The sequence below is a fragment of the Polypterus senegalus genome, chromosome 13, assembly GCF_016835505.1.
Source record: "Polypterus senegalus isolate Bchr_013 chromosome 13, ASM1683550v1, whole genome shotgun sequence".
NCBI classification, from domain to species: Eukaryota; Metazoa; Chordata; class Cladistia; order Polypteriformes; family Polypteridae; genus Polypterus; species Polypterus senegalus.
This window is the reverse complement of record NC_053166.1, coordinates 7,777,972-7,799,872: the sequence shown is the minus strand read 5'-3', so window position 1 is coordinate 7,799,872 and position 21,901 is coordinate 7,777,972. Positions and strand designations below refer to the sequence as shown.

The window sequence follows — 21,901 nt, the reverse complement described above, 5'->3', positions numbered from 1 at the left end:
TAGTGAAAACTCACTACCAGATACACAGATAGGTAGATATAAAAGGCATTATATAAAATGCAAAGATAGATAGTGTGGCAGACGACTGGCACCGGGACGCCTGGACAAGGGAAGGACCGAGAGAGGGCAATATATTCCCCGGGGCAGAAGAGGGCAGCCTTCCTGGATTACATCAGGGCCAACGGAGCCCTGGATGGCAGCACTTCCATAGACATAGAATTACTAGATGCCGTATGACCAGCAGCGTCGTACGTCAACGTCGCCGCCATATTGTGAGTGGCACTGCTGTGGAGTGAAGTCATGGATAATCTGCTGCTTGGGATTGTACAAACCGCTGTACGCTCCAAACCAGATCCTGGGGGTAAGACTGAACAATTGTTTTGGTTATATTTGGCCATTAGAAAATCCCGTTTTATTAGTAAATTGAAACAAGAGAATGATAATTCAGAGGAATGTAAGTCTGTAGGAGATCAATGAGGTGGTGGAGAGCTTTAAATGTTCAGAGAGGTATTGTGTATCGTATTCTGTAGTTAATTAGTTAATTTGTAAGAGTGCAGATGTAAAGACTAAAATTGTGAAGCTGGACTTTGGTAGAGCTAATTTTGAGCAGATGTGGCAAAGTCTAAGTAGGATAGACTGGGATAAGCTTCTAAATGTGGAGACAGTCGAGGAGCAGTGGAACAGGTTTAAAAATGTAATGCAGGACAGATACATACAGTACCTAAGTGTGGAATTAATAGGAAACTAAAAAAAACTCCACGATGGATTAATAAAGATTGTCCATAACGAACACCATGTTCAAGCATAAGGGTGTTCATATGTGCACTTGGCACCAGGACACCCTAGGCCTCAGGTCGATGATTGACTTTGTGGTCGTGTCGTCGGACTTGCGGGCATATGTCTTGGACACTCGGGTGAAGAGAGGGGCGGAGCTGTCAACTGATCACCACCTGGTGGTGAGTTGGCTTCGATGGTGGGGGAAGATGCCGGTCAGACCTGGTAGGCCCAAACGTGTTGTCAGAAGTAACTTCAACTCCCACCTCCGGCAGAACTTCAACCACGTCCCGAGGGAGGTGGGGGACATTGAGTCCGAATGGGCCATGTTCCGTGCCTCTATTGTTGAGGCGGCTGACCGGAGCTGTGGCCGCAAGGTGGTCGGTGCCTGTCGTGGCGGCAATCCCCGAACCCGTTGGTGGACACCGACAGTGAGGGATGCCGTCAAGCTGAAGAAGGAGTCCTATAGGACTTTTTTGTCCTGTCCGTCTCTGGAGGCAGCTGATAGGTACCGGCAGGCCAAGCGGAACGCTGCTTCGGTTGTTGCTGAGGCAAAACTCGGGCATGGGAGGAGTTTGGAGAGGCCATGGAGAACGACTTTCGGACGGCTTCGAGGAGATTCTGGTCCACCGTCCGGCGCCTCAGGAGGGGAAGCAGTGCAGTGTCAACACCGTATATGGTGGGGATGGTGCGCTGCTGACCTCACTTCGGGGCGTTGTGGGTCGGTGGGAGGAGTACTTCGAAGACCTCCTCAATCCCACTAACATGCCTTCCAATGAGGAAGCAGAGCCTGGGGACTCTGAGGTGGGCTCTCCCATCTCTGGGACTGAAGTCACCGAGGTGGTCAAAAAACTCCTTGGTGGCAGGGCCCCGGGGTGGATGAGATATGCCCTGGAGTTCCTTAAGGCTCTGGATGTTGTAGGACTGTCTTGGTTGACACGTCTCTGCAACATCGCATGGACATCGGGACAGTGCCTCTGGATTGGCAGACCGGGGTGGTGGTCCCCCTCTTTAAAAAGGGGGACCGGAGGGTGTGTTCCAACTATAGAGGGATCACACTCCTCAGCCTCCCTGGAAAAGTCTATTCGGGGTTCTGGAGAGGAGGGTCCGTCGGATAGTGAACCTCGGATTCAGGAGGAACAGTGTGGTTTTCGTCCCTGGTCGGAACAGTGGACCAGCTCTTCACCCTTAGCAGAGTCCTGGAGGGTGCATGGGAGTTTGCCCGACCGGTCTACATGTGTTTTGTGGACTTGGAAAAGGCATTCGACCGTGTCCCTCGGGAATCCTGTGGGGGTGCTCCGGGAGTATGGGGTACCGGACCCCCTGATAAGAGCTGTTCGGTCCCTGTACAACCGGTGTCAGAGCTTGGTCCGCATTGCCGGCAGTAAGTCGAGCCCGTTTCCAGTGAGAGTTGGACTCCGCCAGGGCTGCCCTTTGTCACCGATTCTGTTCATAACTTTATGGACAGAATTTCTAGGCGCAGCCAGGGTGTTGAAGGGGTCCGGTTTGGTGGACTCAGGATTGGGTCACTGCTTTTTGCAGATGATGTTGTCCTGTTTGCTTCATCAGGCCGTGATCTTCAGCTCTCTGGATGTTTCGCAGCTGAGTGTGAAGTGGCTGGGATGAGAATCAGCACCTCCAAATCCGAGAGCATGGTCCTCAGCCGGAAAAGGGTGGAGTGCCCTCTCAGGGTTGGGGGAGAGATCCTGCCCCAAGTGGAGGAGTTCAAGTATCTCGGGGTCTTGTTCACGAGTGAGGGAAGAATGGAGCGTGAGATCGACAGGCGGATCGGTGCGGCATCCGCAGTGATGTGGGCTCTGCATCGGTCTGTCGTGGTGAAAAAGGAGCTGAGCCGTAAGGCAAGGCTCTCAATTTACCAGTCGATCTACCTTCCTACCCTCACCTATGGTCATGAGCTATGGGTAGTGACCGAAAGAACGAGATCGCTAATACAAGCGGCTGAAATGAGTTTCCTCCTCAGGGTGTCTGGGCTTTCCCTTAAAGATAGGGTGAGGAGCTCAGACTAGAGAGAGGAGTCAGATGAGGTGGCTCGGGCATCTGATCAGGATGCCTCCTGGACGCCTCCCTGGTGAGGTGTTCCGGGCACGTCCAACCGGGAGGAGGCCCCGGGGAAGACCCAGGACACGCTGGAGGGACTATGTCTCCTGGCTGGCCTGGGAACGCCTTGGGATTCTCCCGGAAGAGCTGGAAGAAGTGGCTGGGGAGAGGGAAATCTGGGCCTCCCTGCTTAAGCTGCTGCCCCCGCGACCCGACCTCGGATAAGCGGAAGAGGATGGATGGATGGATGGATAGATTAATAAAGATTTAAAAAAGAAGTTGCAAAGGAAAAAACTGCTTTATAAGGCATATAAGACTAATGACTGCAAAGTGAATCGTAGAGCGTATGAGAACATGAGGGCAACCATTAAGAAGGATATCAGGGAGGCTACAGTAAAAGACAGTTGGAGAGGAATGGAGCAGATAAGGCGACAGATGAGCCTAAGAGATTCTTTAAATAGTAAGAGAACAGTCAAAGAGGAGCTCAAGTGCATCAGGAATAGTAAAGGGGTTTAAAAGACACAGACATTGAAACAGCAGATGCCCTAAACTTACATTTTTCTGAGGTGTTTACAAGTGGATAACCTCAGAGCAGTAACAGGGACTACTAAGGAGGTACTGAAGGATTTGGAAATTAAAGAGGGAGAAGTGCTGCTGAGATTAAATAAGATGAAATCAAACAAATCACCAGGACCAGATAATATTTATTCTCGTGTTCTTAAGGAGGCCAGTGAGTTCAGATATAAACCCTTGACATATATTTATAGGAAGTCACTGCGCACTGAAGAGATTCCAAAGGACTGGAAAATGTCAAATATCATCCCATTATATAAAAAGGGTGACACGGCAGATCAGAGCAACTATAGGCCAGTAAGCTTAACGTGTATCACAGGAGAATTAATGGAATTATTAAGGGTAAGATTGAGCAACACATGGCAAGGACAGGAGTTTAACTGAACAGTCAGCATGGGGTCAGAAGAGGGAGGTCGTGTTTTACTAACATGCTGGAATTCTATGAGGAGGCAACAAAAGGAAACAAGCAGAGTGGAGCAGATGAGATTATTGATGTGGACTTTCAGAAAGCATTTGATGAGGTGCCACATGAGAGGTTGGGCATCAAGTTAAAAGAAGTGGCAGTTCAGGGTGATGTTTTTAGATGGGTGCAGAATTGGCTCAGACACAGGAAGCAGAGGGTGATGGCGCGAGGAACCTCATCAGAACTGGCCGATGTTAAGAGTGGTGACCAGCAGGGAGCAGTGCTAGGGCCGCTGCTATTTTTAATATCTATAAATGATTTAGATAGGAATATAAGGAACAAGCTGGTTAAGTTTGCAGATGATGCCAAGTTAGGTGGATTAGCACATATTTTAGAATCTGTTATGTCATTACAGAAGGACTTGGAGAACAGACAGGCTTGGGCAGATTTGTGACAGATGAAATTTAATGTCAGTAAATGTAAAGAATTACCTATAGGAAGTAAAAATGTTAGGGTTGAATACATAATGGGCGGTCAGAAAATCGAGAGTCCACCTTATGAGAAGGATTTAGGAGTCACAGTGGACTCCAAGCTATCGATTTCCAGACAGTGTTCAGAAGCCATTAAGAAGGCTAACAGAATGTCAGGTTATATAGCGCCTTGATCTGTGGAGTACAAGTCACAGGAGGTTCTGCTCAGCTTTATAACACACTGGTGAGGCCTCATCTGGACTTCTGTGTGAAGTTTGGGTCTCCAGACTACAAAAAGGACAGAGCAAAATGTCCATAAAAAGTGCGACCCGGCTGATTAAGGGTTACAGGGGTTGAATTATGAGGAAAGATTAAAAGAGCTGAGCCTTTACAGTTTAAACAAAAAAAAAGTAAGAGGTGACATGAGTGAAGTGTTTAAAATTATGAAGTGAATCAGTCCAGTGGATCGAGACTGTTATTTTAAAATGAGTTCATCAAGAACACGGGGACACAGTTGGAAACTTGTTAAGGGTAAAATTCGCACAAACATTAGGAAGTTTTTCTTTACACAAAGAACGATAGACACTTGGAATAAGAGAACAAGTAGTGTGGTGGACAGTAAGACGTTAGGGACTTTCAAAACTCGACTTGATGTTTTCTTGGAAGAAATAAGTGGACAGGACTGGTGAGCTTTGTTGGGCTGAATGGCCTGATCTCGTCTAGAATGTTCTAATGTTTTAATGTTAACAGGGAGCCAGTGAAGTTGACAGAGAATCGGTGTGATGTGTTCAGTAGATTTAGATCAGCAGGTTATTATCCTGGCAGCAGAATTTTGAAGAAGTTGTAAGCGATGAAAACGTTTTTGTGGGATGCCAGATAGAATAGCATTACAGTAATCTATACATGAGGTGACTCGGGTATTAACCAATACTACTTGTTGTAAGAACAGGACGAAGTCTAGAAATGTTTCAGAGATGGAAGAAGGCAGTCCGAGAAATGTTACTTATATGGGAGGAATTATTTAATAATAATAATAATTATTGTTATTTAATAATTGCCATTATTAGTGTATAAATGGATATAAATAATTGCATTTAAATGATTCGCCAAAATCTGTTGTATGTAAACGATACTGTTTGAAATGTTACTTTTTTTCCATCAGAAAACCCGGTTTCCGCGTCTACCTGTATCAGTTTAAATGGCACTTTTGCCACTCGCAATATGGTGGACGCGCTGACGTATCGTGTCGACTGGGCAACACAGTGACTGCGGCGTCTATCTATGTATGTCTATGAGCACGTCTGCCACACCAGGAAGTGCTGCAGGAAGTTCATCAGGGCGTACCTGGAGCACATCCAGGTGCAGCATGAAAGGGGCCGCCTCACTCCATTTGGGGAGACGGAGTCGAGAGGTAGAGGACGGAGCTTGCATGGAGAGGAGTGGAGTCGGCAGAAGAAAAGGAACAGATAAGGACTGAGTGATTGGTGATTGGTGCGCTGTGTTGTGTTTAAAAGAACTGTAATTAAACGTGGGTGCTTTTGGACTTGGGTGTCCTGTGTCTGCATGTGTCCGGGCATCATTCACAATAGATAGATAGATATGAAAGGCACTATATAATATACTACCATCCCCCATGGCTCCACCTGCATAGAATTGAAACAAGAAAGTGAGAGGGGGCCCTGCCAGGCTCCCCACTTCTGACGTCACGCTTCACTCTCCCCTTGGCCCGCAGCCTCTGTCTCGGCTTCTGCAGGCGAACTCTGATTCTTAGTGCGATGAGGGAAGCTGCAGAATCAACCAGAATGTTCAAGCAAACTATTGAAAAAAAAACGATCTAAATCCGTGAAGTATCAATCTTGTTTGCTAGCTAAGCAGAGGTAAGGAACACCCAAGGCTGCCGTGTGAGTGAGGGGGGTTAGCCTCTGTCTTAGATTTGCACAAAATTAATCGGTACCGCAAGCGAATTATAGAAAAAAAAACAATCTAAATCCGTTAAGTAGTTCTCTCATTAAAACTGGACAGACATACAGTACAGAAATACAGAGAAACAGACATTGGATTTTATATATATATATATATATATATATATATATATATATATATAGAGAGAGAGAGAGAGAGAGAGAGAAATCCAGACTTCCATATCTATCTATCTATCTATCTATCTATCTATCTATCTATTATATTGTGCCTTTCTATCTATCTATCTATCTATCTATCTATCTATCTATCTATCTATCTATCTATCTATCTATCTATCTATTATATAGTGTCTATCTATCTATCTATCTATCTATCTATCTATCTATCTATCTATCTATCTATCTATCTATTATATAGTGCCTTTCACTCTATCTATCTATCTATCTATCTATTATAAACACCAATAACAAGTCACTGTATAACCAAAGACACTAAATAAGGTGATAAGGTGGCACATTCAGTCACCAAGAGTGACACTCAAGTCACTGAACATGGCTCACAGTAGAGAAAAATAATCATGTGTTCATGATGAAAGGCATCATATAAAATGATAACGTAGTAAATCTAGTCTTCACCAATGACATCCTTTGTCATCCAAGGAGCCACCGTGCCTGTCAGGCCACCTAGAAAAGAAAGGCCCTGTGCAGAAATGGCACTTATGAAATACTCCTCCAGTGGCAGTCACAGAGTCCAGCAGTGTCACTCAAAAGATCTGTCACACCTGCCAGGCCTTACAGTGTGGAAGTCAGGAAAGAAGTGCAGTATGCAGCCATGATTTGGAAGTCACTTTGCATGTGATATGAGATAAACACAAACACAATAAAAATGAGCCTGGGATCAGATTTCATGCCAGAAGTAAATGTTTATTTCAGATTTGAAAGGCTGTAGGGGTCAGCAGTGGAGCAAAGGGGGCTTGTGATGTCCAATGTAGACAGAAGAAATTCAACAAACTCCATATTTTACAACTTTGATTGGAAGTTCCGCTAATCTGTAAAGGAAAGACATGTGAAGAATTAAAACAGTTGAGCTGAGATGTCAACTCCGTGACGCTTCCTTCATTTCACTCACAGGAGACTTTAAGAGCCGCGCTCAGCTCCACCTGCACACCTGAGGCAGGAATGGGACGGCAACACCTGTGGTGGTCCTGGATCAGGTGACCACTGCCCACTCAGCACGACAGCTTAGTTAATGAAAGGAGCACATTGCATAGAGGGAGTCAATATGTAGAATATTATGGGCTATCTGAACTGTTTCTGTCTCATTATGTTAAATGCTGGCTGACGTTGATGAAAGAGGACAGATGTGACTAATAATTATTAAAAAGTTCAGATGACCCCAAACACACCTGGCACTCCAGACCACCGTGCCAATTACATGACCTGCCTGTGATCTGAGTGTAAAAAAAAAGGAAGGCCATGTGTTCTCCCTGCAAGCTCCTTCACTACACTCCCTGAAAAGGCGCTATATAAAAGTCCTAAACCTGCCTGTTCACTCCCAATCACAGATCTTCTGACCATTGTCTGTGACACTTTGTGGAAATATGGAAGCAACTGAAAGGGACCTCAAGATGGTCTGACGAATATAAAAGTTGGGTAGGGAACATCTGTGAAATAGAAGATTAGGATGAAGGAGAGCAGGGGTTCAAAAATAGGGAAAAAGAATAAATGATTAAAATATCACAGTCATCCTCAGCAATGTGAAGGCCAGCTGTGTGTTGTGATGAGTACAGAGTTCAGTGACAATGTGACACGTGTGTGCCAATCAACAGGCACTCTGAGGTGCCATCATCACTGAGTAGAATTACCTGAACTCTGAAGTTTTATCTTCTTCACCTCAATCACCTGCCTGACCTCGAGACCCCCGCACTGCTCACCTGAAGACCATCGTGGCCCACTGAGCGAGATATGCTGGCCTCAACTTAACACACAGACCTGCAGGTGACGGAGTTTACACTTTTGTCCACAGATGTCAGTCGCTGATGTTGAACAAAGTCACACACCGATGATGTCAGCCACACTGAAGGTGACAGTCTTAAACCGACGTCACATTACTGCTCTTCAGAGGGGATGTCACACTTGACAAGTGCAGCTGGCTGATCTCATCACCTGTGGATGTCCATTTACTGTTTAGGACAGGGCATGTGACATTACATGACTTCTACTCAGAGAGGATGTTAACCCTGAGGTTGCTAAACTCATCAACTGAGCATACGCGTTTATCACACTGGGAATTGTAGGACATGTCATATGAAGTCAACATCACATTTTACCGCATTCCAGTCAGAAGAGACATCCAGCTTTCCTACTACAGTTGCTGTTCTTATTGGCTGAGTATGTCCACTTGCTTTATGTGACTGGCACTCACAGGGCATGTGACATCACACGACTTCTACTCAGAGAGGACATCACACTTGATAGCTGGGGTTGCTGATCTTATCGGCTGAGTTCACCAGTTTATATGACTAGAAAAGGCAAGGCATGTCATTTTAAGCCAATGTCACATCATGCGCCTTCTAGTTAGAGGGGAAGTCAAAACTGCTAACTGCTGTTGCTAATCTGGTGGCCGATCTCTTTGTCCGAGTATGTCAAATTATACAACTAGAAACCACTGGGGATGTCAAACTGGGGATGCCACTGGGTTGTACTTCCTGCTGATCACTCATTGGCCGTCACTGTTACTGCACACAGGCTCCGCCCCTACAATTCAAGGATATATAACCTTCTGGGGGCAAAGTGTCACAAATTGGTTGGAATGTCAGATGACATGACTGCTGATCACAGGACTGCATTGTGACGGTTCCTAACCTCAGTGACATTATGTAAATGATGCTTACAACTGAAAATAGTTGGAAATATCTTGTAATGTGACATGGCCTTACAATGGCATGCTTAGGTGATGAGATGACAAACAGCAGTGGCCAACTTTGACATACCCTCCGGTTTAAAGCCGTGTCATGTGACAACAACAAGCCCCCTCTGATGTCACCCTCCTCTAACTGCCCTGTAAAAGGGGGTCTCTCATAGACAGAAAGTTCTTGATGGCGGTGCAGACTGAAGAAGAGAGGCCTGACTTGTATAGTCAGCTTAAACACAGGTTAGGGTATTTCTGTCCTCTATCAGCACAAACCTTCTTTCCTTCTTGGGAGAATGAGAATCGACATGTAAGCACTATGATATTTCTGTATTTTGTGGGAGAGGAATTCAGCCCTTGTTTGGAAACGAGAAGACCAGCAAATGAAGCAAGAACCATATAAAAGGTCTGGACAGTGGCCAGACCCTTGAGGCTGTGCCAACATAGGTGTTGGAAACCCTCCCAGACACAATCGCGTCTGCTACCTACGGTATGAGAGTGAACTTTAAGGTTGGACTTTTAAGTTTAACGCATAAGTGGGACTAAAATTGGACAAAATAAATGGAATACAACAAGATTGAAACTGATGGCACGAGACTGGCTGTCCAGTAAAATGAAACGGCACTCACAGGGCAGCACAGATTAATTAATGGCCGTCTGAAGCCCAAAATCTACCTAGAAAAGTAAATGCCGTGTTGGGAAACACGTATTTACAATAAATTACATCGCTAGCCTTTAGAAAACAATATTGAAGGCTATAAAGAACGGCGCGTATTGTACACAGAGAGAATTGAATCAGAAAAGGGAAGAACGAACGAAAATTCCATGATCTGGAAAATAGCGCGTATGGATTAACAGCAGAAGAGCACTGACTAAGAATGTTAAACTGTAGAAATGGGAGACGTCCCATATAAGCGGATAACACAATCTGTGCCTGGTCTGTGTTTTGACCACCGTTAAAGAGAAGAATTTTCAAATCTGAATTTCATGCTAACCAATCATAAATTAATGCTCCCCAAACACACAGCAGCCTGGCCCTTCACTACACTGTAAGTGATTAATTTTAGGAAGAGTTGTTATTGCATCAATGTATTAGTTAGTCTGATGATTTGTAAGACTTGACTAAAGAAAGAGAGCTATCTAAGAAGTTTACAGGGAGAGTTTGGAGACTTTTAGTGAGAGGCTGACATTACTGGGTCTATAATTTGCTCTACCTTCCACCCTTCGCTAGTTTAGTAGCAAGTAGCTTAATTAAGTTTAGCCACTAAATTTAGTGGTTAAAGCCTCTCCATTCAGTGGTAAAGTTTCATGAATGAAGTAACAGGTGGTGTATATACAAACGAAGATTTACAGAGACTGTACTGCACTAATGACTTTTAATCTGTTGCACATACCTGAGAATAGCTGGTGAAGAAACACTTGCTTTCCAGAGGAACGGAGTAAAGAACTAAAGAAAGATTGCAAGTCCAGCTACTCAGATTTGATGCCATGAACTAAGACAAGTTTTATGGACTGTGGCAGGGACAGGCTGTAGCCACTGAGGTGATGTGACAGCTGTTGGTATATTTTGTTGTTTTCACAACACAGACTATGTAAGAAATAACAGGGCAAAAATCTCCACTAACACCATTGATGAGATATCACTACTTGATAACAGCATGTTAAATGTAACTGTTTGTCCATGTTTAGGACATTTCATTATTGAGGTGGATTAGATAGCCAAAGACAACTGGAGGCTGTATAGTCAGCTTAAACACAGGTTAGGGTATTTCTGTCCTCTATCAGCACAAACCTTCTTTCCTTCTTGGGAGAATGAGAATCTTCAGCCCTTGGTATTCCCTTTTAAATCAACATTCTGTTTATTTGTTCTGTTTATTTGATGTATGACATTCCAAAGGTAAATATGTACATAATTATGTTTGGATTTTTACAATATACTATGATTTGTAAGACTTGACTAAAGAAAGAGGATCCAGGGAGAGTTTGGAGACTTTTAGTGAGAGGCACATTACTGGTGTCGGTAATTTTGTTGTTTTCTGCTGAATAGAGGTGGTGCTTCAATGGAAATGACGGTGAGAAGGGAATTCATTCAGTATAACAAAGGCTTAGGAAACCACCGTCACAGTATAACGAAAATAGCAAGGAGCGAAACCAATGCCAATGGCCGAGAGAGTACCTTCCTGTAGCAGGCTATGGAGAACATAGACATATATAGATAGACACCCAGTCGACACGATAAGTCAACGTGTCCGCCATATTGCGAGTGGTAAAAGTGCCATTTAAACTAATACAGGTAGATGTGGAAACCGCGTTTTCTGATGAAAAATAATAACATTTTAAACAGTATCGTTTACATACAACAGATTTTGGCAAATCATTTACATGCAATTATTTATATCCATTTATACACTAAATGCGTGCGTATCCCATGGTCTTAGAGTTGGTGGGCGGGGCTCTGTGAGTTGGTGGGCGTTGCTCTCTGTCTTGCTTGCCCTTAGTTAGAGTTGGCGGGCGGGGCTCTGTGAGTTGGTGGGCGTGGCTCTTTGTCTTGCTTGCCCTTAGAGTTGGCTGGTGGGGCTCTGTGAGTTGGCGATCATGGCTCTCTGTCTTGCATGCGGTGTAAAGTCAACGTGGCTCAGAGGTGCATGTGGACTTTTGCACAGACGAAAGAGACTGAGGCTGTGTTTGGTGAGTTGTTGCATGCCTCGAGAGCGACGCTGGACTCGGGAGGACAGTTACAGTTGGTGTGCGTGGCTCTGTCGTGCGTATCCCATGACACGGTAGGAGGGTTAGAGTTGGCAGGCGGGGCTCTGTCTTGCGTACCGTCAGTGTCTTGCTTAAGCTCAGTGTCTTGCGTGCCCTTAGTGAATTATATATATATATATATATATATATACTACTCAAAAGAATTAAAGGAACACTTTTTAATCAGAGTATAGCATAAGGTCAATGAAACTTATGGGATATTAATCTGGTCAGTTAAGTAGCAGAGGGGGTTGTTAATCAGTTTCAGCTGCTGTGGTGTTCATGAAATTAACAACAGATGCACTAGAGGGGCAACAATGAGATGACCCCCAAAACAGGAATGGTTTAACAGGTGGAGGCCACTGACATTTTTCCCTCCTCATCTTTTCTGACTGTTTCTTCACTAGTTTTGCATTTGGCTACAGTCAGTGTCACTACTGGTAGCATGAGGCCATACCTGGACCCTACAGAGGTTGCACAGGTAGTCCAACTTCTCCAGGATGGCACATCAATACGTGTCATTGCCAGAAGGTTTGCTGTGTCTCCCTGCACAGTCTCAAGGGCATGGAGGAGATTCTAGGAGACAAGCAGTTACTCTAGGAGAGCTGGAGAGGGCCATAGAAGGTCCATAACCCATCAGCAGGACCAGTATCTGCTCCTTTGGGCAAGGAGGAACAGGATGAGCACTGCCAGAGCCCTACAAAATGACCTCCAGCAGGCCACTGGTGTGAATGTCTCTGACCAAACAACCAGAAAGACTTCATGAGGGTGACCCAAGGGCCCCATGTCCTCTAATGGGCCCTGAGCTCACTGCCCAGCAGCATGCAGCTCGATTGGCATTCGCCATAGAATACCAGAATTGGCAGATGCACCACTGGTGCCCTGTGCTTTTTACAGATGAGAGCAGGTTCACCCTGAGCACGTGACAGAAGTGAAAGGGTCTGGAGAAGCCATGGAGAACATTCTGCTGCCTGTAACATCATTCAGCATGAGCAGTTTGGTGGTGGGTTAATGATTGTCTGGGGAGGCATATCCATGGAGGGTCACACAGACCGCTACAGGCTTGACAAAGGCACCTTGGCTGCCATTAGGTATCAGGATGAAATCCTTGGACCCATTGTCAGACCCTATGCTGGTACAGTGGCTCCTGGTGCACGACAATTCCTGGCCTCATGTGGTGAGAGTATGCAGGCAGTTCCTGGAGGATGAAGGAATTGATACCATTGACTGGCCACCACACTTTCCTGACCTAAATCCAGTAGAACACCTCAGGGACATTATGTTTTGGTCCATCCAATGCCACCAGGTTGCACCTCAGACTGTCCAGGAGCTCAGTGATGCCCTGGTCCAGATCTGGGAGGAGATCCCCCACAACACCATCTGTCATCTCATTAGAAGCAGGCACCGATGTTGTCAGGCATGTATACAAGAACACAGGGGCCATACAAAGTGCTGCGTACAACTTGGAGTTGCTGCAATTAAATTTGGGCAAAATGGACTAGCCTGCCACATCATTTTTTCACTCGTGTCTTTGAATTCAGTGCTCTGTAGGTTGATCATTTTCATTTCCATCAAACGATGTGGCATCCTTTCGTTCCTAACACATTACCCAGTCTATATCAGTATAGATATCCAGGAGGATTTCTGTTTCCCTTTGAGATCTGATGTGTTTTCAAAGTGTTCCTTTAATTTTTTTGAGCAGTTTATATACAGTAGATTCACTGTTTGTTCAATTGGGTTTATTTGGTCTGGATTTATATTTTTTCTGTTTATAAAGGATACCATCAGCAAAGGGTATCAAATTAGGACTCTGGTTCTGTCCATTTCCAAACGTATTAGAATTGAACTTAACTAAGGGTAGGAGGTTCTTGTGTGTATTGGGGTCCTCACATTGTAATTAGAGGAACTTGCTACAGTTGATTCCTTATACATTCAAGTTCAATTTTTAAAACAGTAATGTCAGACCACTCAGGTGGGTTGAAAAGCACTTGCCACTTACCTTTGGTTTGTACAGAATGAGCACATGTTGGGGTAGGTCTGGCCATTGCTGGCACATATATAGTTGTCACGCTTTAAGCATGTATAATAACTATAGGCTCTGTAACAGTTAGGCTATGGAGATAGAGAACAGAAGGTTAGGTGGATGAGCACAACCAGGCATTGGAGGAAGAGAACCTGAGGAGACCCTTACCTGGGCTACATCTTCTTGGCATGTCAAGACTGGGGGGAAAAAAAGAAAGTAAAACGCGTCATTGAATAATCCCTGAAACATCTAATAAAAACTGAAATCTTTGATCATTTTCATAAATAAGCATCTGGGAGGACTTATTAGTAAGAATCTATCAACATATCACGCATTACATTATGCAGAAAACATCTGTCAGTGCCGTCATCATAGACAGCATGTGGTGCTGTGAGCTAATAGCTACACTAATGAACTATGAAAGCACAAACCTCTTGCTGAGCTCCTCTCCACCAACCCTTGTGTGATTCCAAGGGGCTGACATTCCCTCCCAGAGATCTGGCTGACGAAACGCAGAAGCAGTTGTGCAAATGGACAAGGCAGCCAGCAAAATAAAAAGGCAAGGATGGGCAATTCCATCAGCGGCATGGCGGGGTGGTGGCCGTCATGGCTGCCATCTAGAAGCCATGTCCAGAGGAACCCCACATTGAACCCCCCCAATGTCTGTGTGGGTTTGTTTGTCAGGCTTTCCTCCCACATCTCCAAGATGAGTTTATATCGTTAAGACATCTCGAAAAGCTGACTGGTGTGTGCGTAAATGTATTCTGCTGTGAACCTGCACCATGGGATCAACACACGTCTCCAAGAATGTTGCTGCTCTGTGTGGCCGTGAGTCAGTCAGAAAAGAGACGGGTGGATGGACCCTCTTAATAACTTCTTGATATCTTATTATTTAATTTTTTTCAAGGATAAAATAAGGTTATATCGATCTTTCTATTTATTGTACAATTCACTTCTATCTCTTATCTCCATCTCTATCTAACATTGCCTTTCATATCTGTCTATTTTATATAGTGCCTTTCACATCTATCTGTCTCTATCTCTGTCTCCATCTCTATCTTGTAGTGCCCTTTATCTAGCTATGTGATCTATGTTTAAAGAATAAACACTTGTTTAGAAAGAAATATGGAATAAAAATGCCTTTGTTTAGGGTGGGGGATGTGGAAAGCACTGATGTCTCAAAAGGTGTGAGCTGGGGGGAGTTTTGCTTTAAAAATCGTATAACTTGGTGAAAATACAGTTTGGTGGTGTACAGCTTTTCTTATGCAAAACATGTCAAAACATGATTTTATTACTATTATTTTTGAGTTAACAATATTTTAAAAACTGCGGTGGGCTGGCGCTAGGGAATCCATTCCCGGGAATTCGGGAATCCCGCATGTCATTCCTGGGAATCCCGGGCTCCAGGGAATGACACAGTGTACGGGCATCTCACATATGAATGGTTTTAGAACAACCGACACTTATTTTTAATAAAACTACTGCACAATGTTGACACCAATAAAAGACTAACCTTATCTACAAGCAGTTCATGCTGTCATATAAGTACATGTATCTAGTTCAGGGGTGCCCAATGCGTTGATCACGATCGACCGGTAGATCGCAAAGGTAGTGCAGGTAGATAGCGTTGCATTCAAAAAAAATAAAAATAAAAAAATGTAATGTTAGTCTATCATATATCCTCCCTATGGCATCTGTCACTTGATTGACATACACGGCGGCCAGTCAGAGATCTCTTCTCTTCTAACACACTAGTCATCCCACACACACAATCAAACGCGCGAGCTACTGCAACACTCCGGCTGTGATCGAGTTAGCCTTCCAATTTATATCGACTAAAGAAGGGATTTTAAAAAAAAATGTTGTTTATGGGCTGGATGTGGAATTGGAAGAGGATTTTTTTTTCTCACAGTGTCACAATCGAAGTACGTTTGTCTGATCTGTCAATCTGTCATTGCTATGAAAATGTGGAAAGGCACTTTCAAACTGTTCATAAAAACTACGAAACTGACTTCCTTCCGAAAAGCGATCTGAGAAAGAGAAAGGAGAGGGAACTAAAATTGCAGTTAATCGGACAGCCGTCATTTTTTACTCGGCTGAATTCAAAAGCTCCTTGACTGCATTATTCGTCTCTACTTTATTTATGCCAGTCAGCCTTTCCCCACATGACGATTATTAAATGCAAATACTGTAGTGACCATAAATGTATTGAACTGTTATTGTGCCATAAAGGTTATTCAGTTATGCAAGGTATGACAACATATATTTTATGTATAAGTATACTATATATATATATATATATACACTTTGTATATATTGTGGAGGATTGCCGGCTTTCCATGCCAGTCCGCACCCCCAGGCCACCATGAGGAGCTCTCCCGACAGCAGGATCGTGCCCCGAGGTCCAGCAGGGCCTTATGGACCTTGTAGTGTTTATACACAGCCCTGCTGGATACCTTGGGGGCCACCAGGAGTCGCTGGGGGCTTATGGGCTCTTTGTACCCTATGACCGGGAGTACGTCATGGTCACGTGATAGGAAGGACCGACCTGCTCCCGGGTTGAAGAAAAGGACTGTTTGCCCTGACCCGGAAGGAATGAGGAACTATGGACTGTCGGGACAGGAATACCTCCGGGTCAGGGGCTATAAAAGGACGGTGCCTCAGTCCAGACACTGAGCTGAGCTGGGAGGTAGGAGGGCGAAGTGTCTGGGTGAGGAGGAGAGGTTATTGTGTTTATAGTGTTGGTTAAAGTATATGAGTAGTGTGGAAGGTGCTTGGTGCACTGTGAGTCACAATAAAAAGTATTGGACTTTTACCCGTTGTTTGGAGTCATCCCTGAGGGTTCAAGGGTGCACGACTGCCCTACTGCCACACTGGCGTAGCCGGCAGGATTCTCTGGCCGTCTGTTGGCAGAGGACTTGCATACAAAACAAATTTTGCGTGGGCAGACAACCCTCAGTGGATTCCACATCTGTATACGGAGGCAACAAACACCCCGCTACTGAAAACGCGACGGCGGTGAGCGTCTTCCTACTTCGGAACGTGATGGGCATGAAGACTGGAAAAAAGAAGGTCAGTCCCAGCGGATTGCAGGGCCTGACGGACGCCTGACCTGGACCTACCTGACCGGGAGCGAGGAAGACAGAGCGCTAATTCAGGCCCAACAAGCACGGGCAGCGAAAGACTCGAGACACGGGCAACTGTCGAGCGCATCGTACTCCCTAGACGGTCCGGGGGTGCCGCCATCCGCTACGGAGGCGGCGGCAGGTAAAACGCCCGACGTTCCGACTTTATTTTTGTCCTGTTTTTCAGACGTCTGCCGAGAGAATCGCAGCGGCGTCTTGGATGACAGCCTCATGCCTAAGCAAAATGGCCACGGTTCCCAGAAGGCAAGCCGTGACGCAAGATGGCTAGCGACAGCAGCGGTCGACGACAACAGACTGGTCACCCACGGTGGATGTCGGGACTGTGGAGGTAACCCGGAGTCCTCCGACGAGGCCGGTCGTCCCCTAACAGGTCCGAGCCTCCTGGAAAGGGAGGGGAAGGCGAGCAAAGCGCCGCCGAAACAAGACACAACCGATAAAGAGGGACGTGTTTTGGCTGAAGAGTCTGCCAGTGAAAAGGAAAGGGCAGATCTCAGCCGGCCTGTAGTAGCCACCCGTCCCTCTGAGGACTCCAAGTCCCAGGAGCCTTTGCGCGACCCACCGAAACACGTGCCAGGAGGGGACATGATCATTGGTTCCCGGCCGGAGGGTAAGCACATCGCGGAAGCGAAAATACAGCCGGCCGTAATAACTAACTGTTTGGACTTATGGGGGCTCGAGGAGTACCTCGCGCCCCTACGCCGTTTCTTACAGGACTTACAACAGCTGAAGGAACGTGTGGAGGACTTGGGAGCGACGGCTGCAGCCCCATTAAAGGCTCAGCAGGACTACGTGCAGCGGCTGGGCTGGGAAGCTCCGGAGATGATCGATGCGGGAGTACAGGTGAGTCCGTCCCGCGTCGTAGAGTGTAAGGGGACACAGTGCGATCGGGCACCGCAGATGATGAGTAGCGGTTGTCAAAGCTACCGTGTGCCCGACAAGAGACGGGAGCACGATGACCGAATGGTTGGGGAACACAGAAAACAGCCCGGGGCATGCGCGCGGCTTTCCGGGGCTGTGCAACTCTCCAGGACCCGACCGGTCTGGCGTGCGGGGTAGCGACGGTGATAGGAGCGCCGGGGGAAGCGCCGCTCGCGCCGGTGCAGCTGAATGGTGCTGTACATCGGGGCGAGTCGGTACTAATGACGCCAGCACCTAATAAGCGTAGGACAATGGGTGTGCAGACAGCAAAGAGGCTCTCTTCTTTCTATAGAGAGCCTCAAGCTGAGCACAAGCCCCAGATGAAACAGGAGGTCCCCAAACCAAAGCGTGGGTCTCCTGACATATCTGAGAGAGGGCTAAAGGGCAGCAAAGTGGCCATAAACCCTTCCTTGGCGGAGAATGGGGCGGAGGTGACGCTGACGGAATTCCCGAGGTGTTTCTGGTCTTCCAGAGGGAGACACCCAGGAGGGCATCGTCTGTGTTACAACTGCCGTCGGCTGGGCCACGAGTGGCGAGACTGTTCCTGGAGGACAGGGGAGCGGGCGCATAAAGGATACACCGTTCCCCCAAGGTTCGCCGGGAGACATGGACACCGCAGCCAGGGTCCGCTGATGCGTCCTCTTGAGGTGGGCGTCCTCAGGGCGACGCTCCGCCCCAGTTGTCGTCGCTGAAGGGGGGGGGGAAGTGTGGAGGATTGCCGGCTTTCCATGCCGGTACGCACCCCCAGGCCGCGAGGAGGAGCTCTCCCGACAGCAGGATCGTGCCCCGAGGTCCAGCAGGGCCTTATGGACCTTGTAGTGTTTATACACAGCCCTGCTGGATACCTTGGGGGCCACCAGGAGTCGCTGTGGGGGGGGGGCTTATGGGCTCTTTTGTACCCTATGACCAGGGAGTACGTCATGGTCACGTGATAGGAAGGACCGACGTGCTCCCGGGTTGAAGAAAAGGACTGTTTGCCCTGACCCGGAAGGAATGAGGAACTATGGACTGTCGGGACAGGAATACCTCCGGTAGGAGGGCGAAGTGTCTGGGTGAGGAGGAGAGGTTATTGTGTTTATAGTGTTGGTTAAAGTATATGAGTAGTGTGGAAGGTGCTTGGTGCACTGTGAGTCACAATAAAAAGTATTGGACTTTTACCCGTTGTTTGGAGTCATCCCTGAGGGTTCAAGGGTGCACGACTGTCCTACTGCCACAATATATATATATATATATATATATATATATATATATATATATATATATATAATTTTTTTTTTTTAAATGTAGGTAGATCATTTCGACCTGGTCATTTTAAAAGTAGCTTGCAAGCCGAAAAACTGTGGGTACCCCTGATCTAGTTAGTTGCAGTAATAAGAGCGTAGAAAGCACAACGTGCCCAGCGTGTGGTCGTCCAGGCAAGAGAGGACTTTGTGCAGAGTACGTCAGCCGCTGAGAAAGCACGCTCTGCCTCCACTGAAGTAGGCGGCACAGTCATCAAACGCTGATAGACTTGTTCTAAACAATGTCCACGCTTGCCGTTGCTCTGGAACACCGCCCTTTCAGCTTTTACTGATGCATCCAGTTTCTTGTCATCATTCTGTTTCTTGGCACAGATAATGCGGATGCAACAGACTGACGCATTGCAATTTCAAGTTGCTGTTCAAAGCTGTTGTCTGACAGACAAGTCTTCAGTTTTCAACTATAACTCTCTTATTTTTTTATCAATTTTTACACTTTTACACGCTATATATGCAAGCTTGGCCGTTCCCGGTTTCCCGGGAATTACAGCAGTTTCATTCCTGGGAATGTGGGAATGAACAATGTGTGGGAATCCTGGGCTCCCGGTAATCGGGAATGGATTCCCTAGCTGGCACCCTGCCCGGGGTTTGCGCCCTGTGTTGGCTGAGATTGACTCCAGCAGACCCCCATAACCCTGTAGTTAGGATGTAACGGGTTGGATAATGGATGGATGAATAATTTAAAAATAAAAAAATATTCTCTAGTACCTTTCACATCTATCTATCAAAAAAAAAAAAACCTTTCCAATATTTTATATTCTTGGTTTATTTGTTTTAAGTTTAATTGATTTGGTAATTGTAATCTATAATTGTAAGTGCGTGACTTATTACATCTTTTCACTTGTGGCAATCAATTTTTGTTACCCATCCTCTTACACTTGCTGAACAAACAGACCCTCGTCTAATGTTACTCGATTGTTTACCTCTTTTGTAAGTTGCTTTGGATAAAAGCGTCCGCTAAGCTATATGACGGTCTATTTATTATATAGTGCCTTTCAAGTCTCTATCTATCTCTCTATCATATAGTGTCTTTCTGTAGCTATTTATCCTATAAAGCTTTTCATGTCTGTCTATATACTCTATGTATTATATAGTGCCTTTTTCTACCTATTTATATATTCTATAAAAAACGGTGGCACAATGGTAGTGGTGCTGCCTCGCCATTAAGAGATCAGAGTTTCCATCCCGTGTCCTCTCTGCATAAAATGGTACAAAATTTTACTTGACCTCTGCTTCTAATAAAAGAAATGGTGCTTTGTCTGATCACTCATATTTGAACATTTTACAGATTCTATGAAGGTTATGTAAACTTATGAGCAGCTCTAACCCTAAATTCAGCATATTTAGCATGTGCATGTGACAAAAAAACAGATTATTAATAACAAAACTCATGAAAAGAACATGCAGTTAGAATTAAGGTTTAAAATTGATTCAATTCAATGCACTTAAACTTTCTTAAAACCAATTTTTCTAATCAGTTTTGTCTATTGGTCACAAAGCTAGCTACTGTGGGAAACATGCAAACCGAATAAGCAGGAATCTCACCTGAGAGGCAAATGAAGAAGACGCACAGCAGCAGGAGGCGCATGGCAGACATCTCGACTCGTCTCGTTGGCGTGTGTGTGTGTCAGACTCAGACTGGCCGACCAGCGTGCTGCTGCCTTCAATTTATAAGGCGGGACAAAAATAACAAAAACCTTGCAGGCATTGATCCTCCCGATTACTGAAAATTCAAAACCATTTAATTAAGAAAGGCCTTGGAAATACACACATGTGATAGACAGATATAAAAGGTGCTATAAAATAAATGGATAGATAGATAGATAGATAGATAGATAGATAGATAGATAGATAGATAGATAGATAGATAGATAGATAGATAGATAGATAGATAGATGAAAGGCACTATATAATAGATAGATAGATAGATAGATAGATAGATAGATAGATAGATAGATAGATAGATAGATAGATAGATGAAAGGCACTATATAACAGATAGATAGATAGATAGACTGAGGATGGCTGGTAACCTGTCCGGGGTTTGTTTCCTGCCTGGTGCCCTGTGTTGGCCTGGATTGGCTCCAGCAGACCCCCATGACCCTGTAGTTAGGATATAGCAGGTTGGATAATGGATGGATGGATGGATGGACAGATATAAAAGGTGCTATAAAATAAATGGCTAGATAGACGGTGTGTTGTGTGCTACCTGGCCGGTGTGCTCCCTAATGTGACTCTTCATCCTCTCTGTCCAAGTTTTTCAGGGGACTCCCATCATTTGTGTCCCCAGCTATGGACACATCTCTCTGCCCCTTGTATAAATGACATGGCCGATGGCCACAAGTTGTAACTCAACCTCATCTCTTCGCCCCTTCAAGAACTCGCACCTGCGGCTCTTGCCCCCAAGACTGTAACTTTGTAGAATCATATGACCCCGGATACGCTCTTGGCAGTCCAGTGAGGAACCTGCACGATGACAGTACAGACATGTTGCTCCGTCACACTAAATCCTTCTCATGCCGTACAATATCTGACCTGTGGTTTATAAAATACCCAAAGCAGCTCATCCTGATTTAACTGCAAATTGGACTTCAGGAATGGATGCTGGCTGGTTTACTGATCTTCTCTCTTTTTGCCCGGCTTTGCTATAATCAGTATTTG

General features: G+C 45.5%; 1 protein-coding gene across 1 annotated transcript; it reads right to left on the bottom strand.

Moving 5' to 3' along the window:
• Positions 1-7,103: 7,103 nt before the first annotated feature.
• On the bottom strand, positions 7,104-20,893 carry LOC120543188 (serine protease inhibitor Kazal-type 1-like). The gene is made up of 4 exons (XM_039776120.1): positions 20,787-20,893; positions 14,048-14,076; positions 13,856-13,968; positions 7,104-7,249 (listed from the first exon to the last, which is right to left on the bottom strand). The coding sequence occupies exons 1-4, from the start codon at positions 20,836-20,838 to the stop codon at positions 7,204-7,206; spliced, it is 240 nt and encodes a 79-aa protein (XP_039632054.1). The 5' UTR covers positions 20,839-20,893; the 3' UTR covers positions 7,104-7,203.
• Between the last annotated feature and the right edge of the window lie 1,008 nt (positions 20,894-21,901).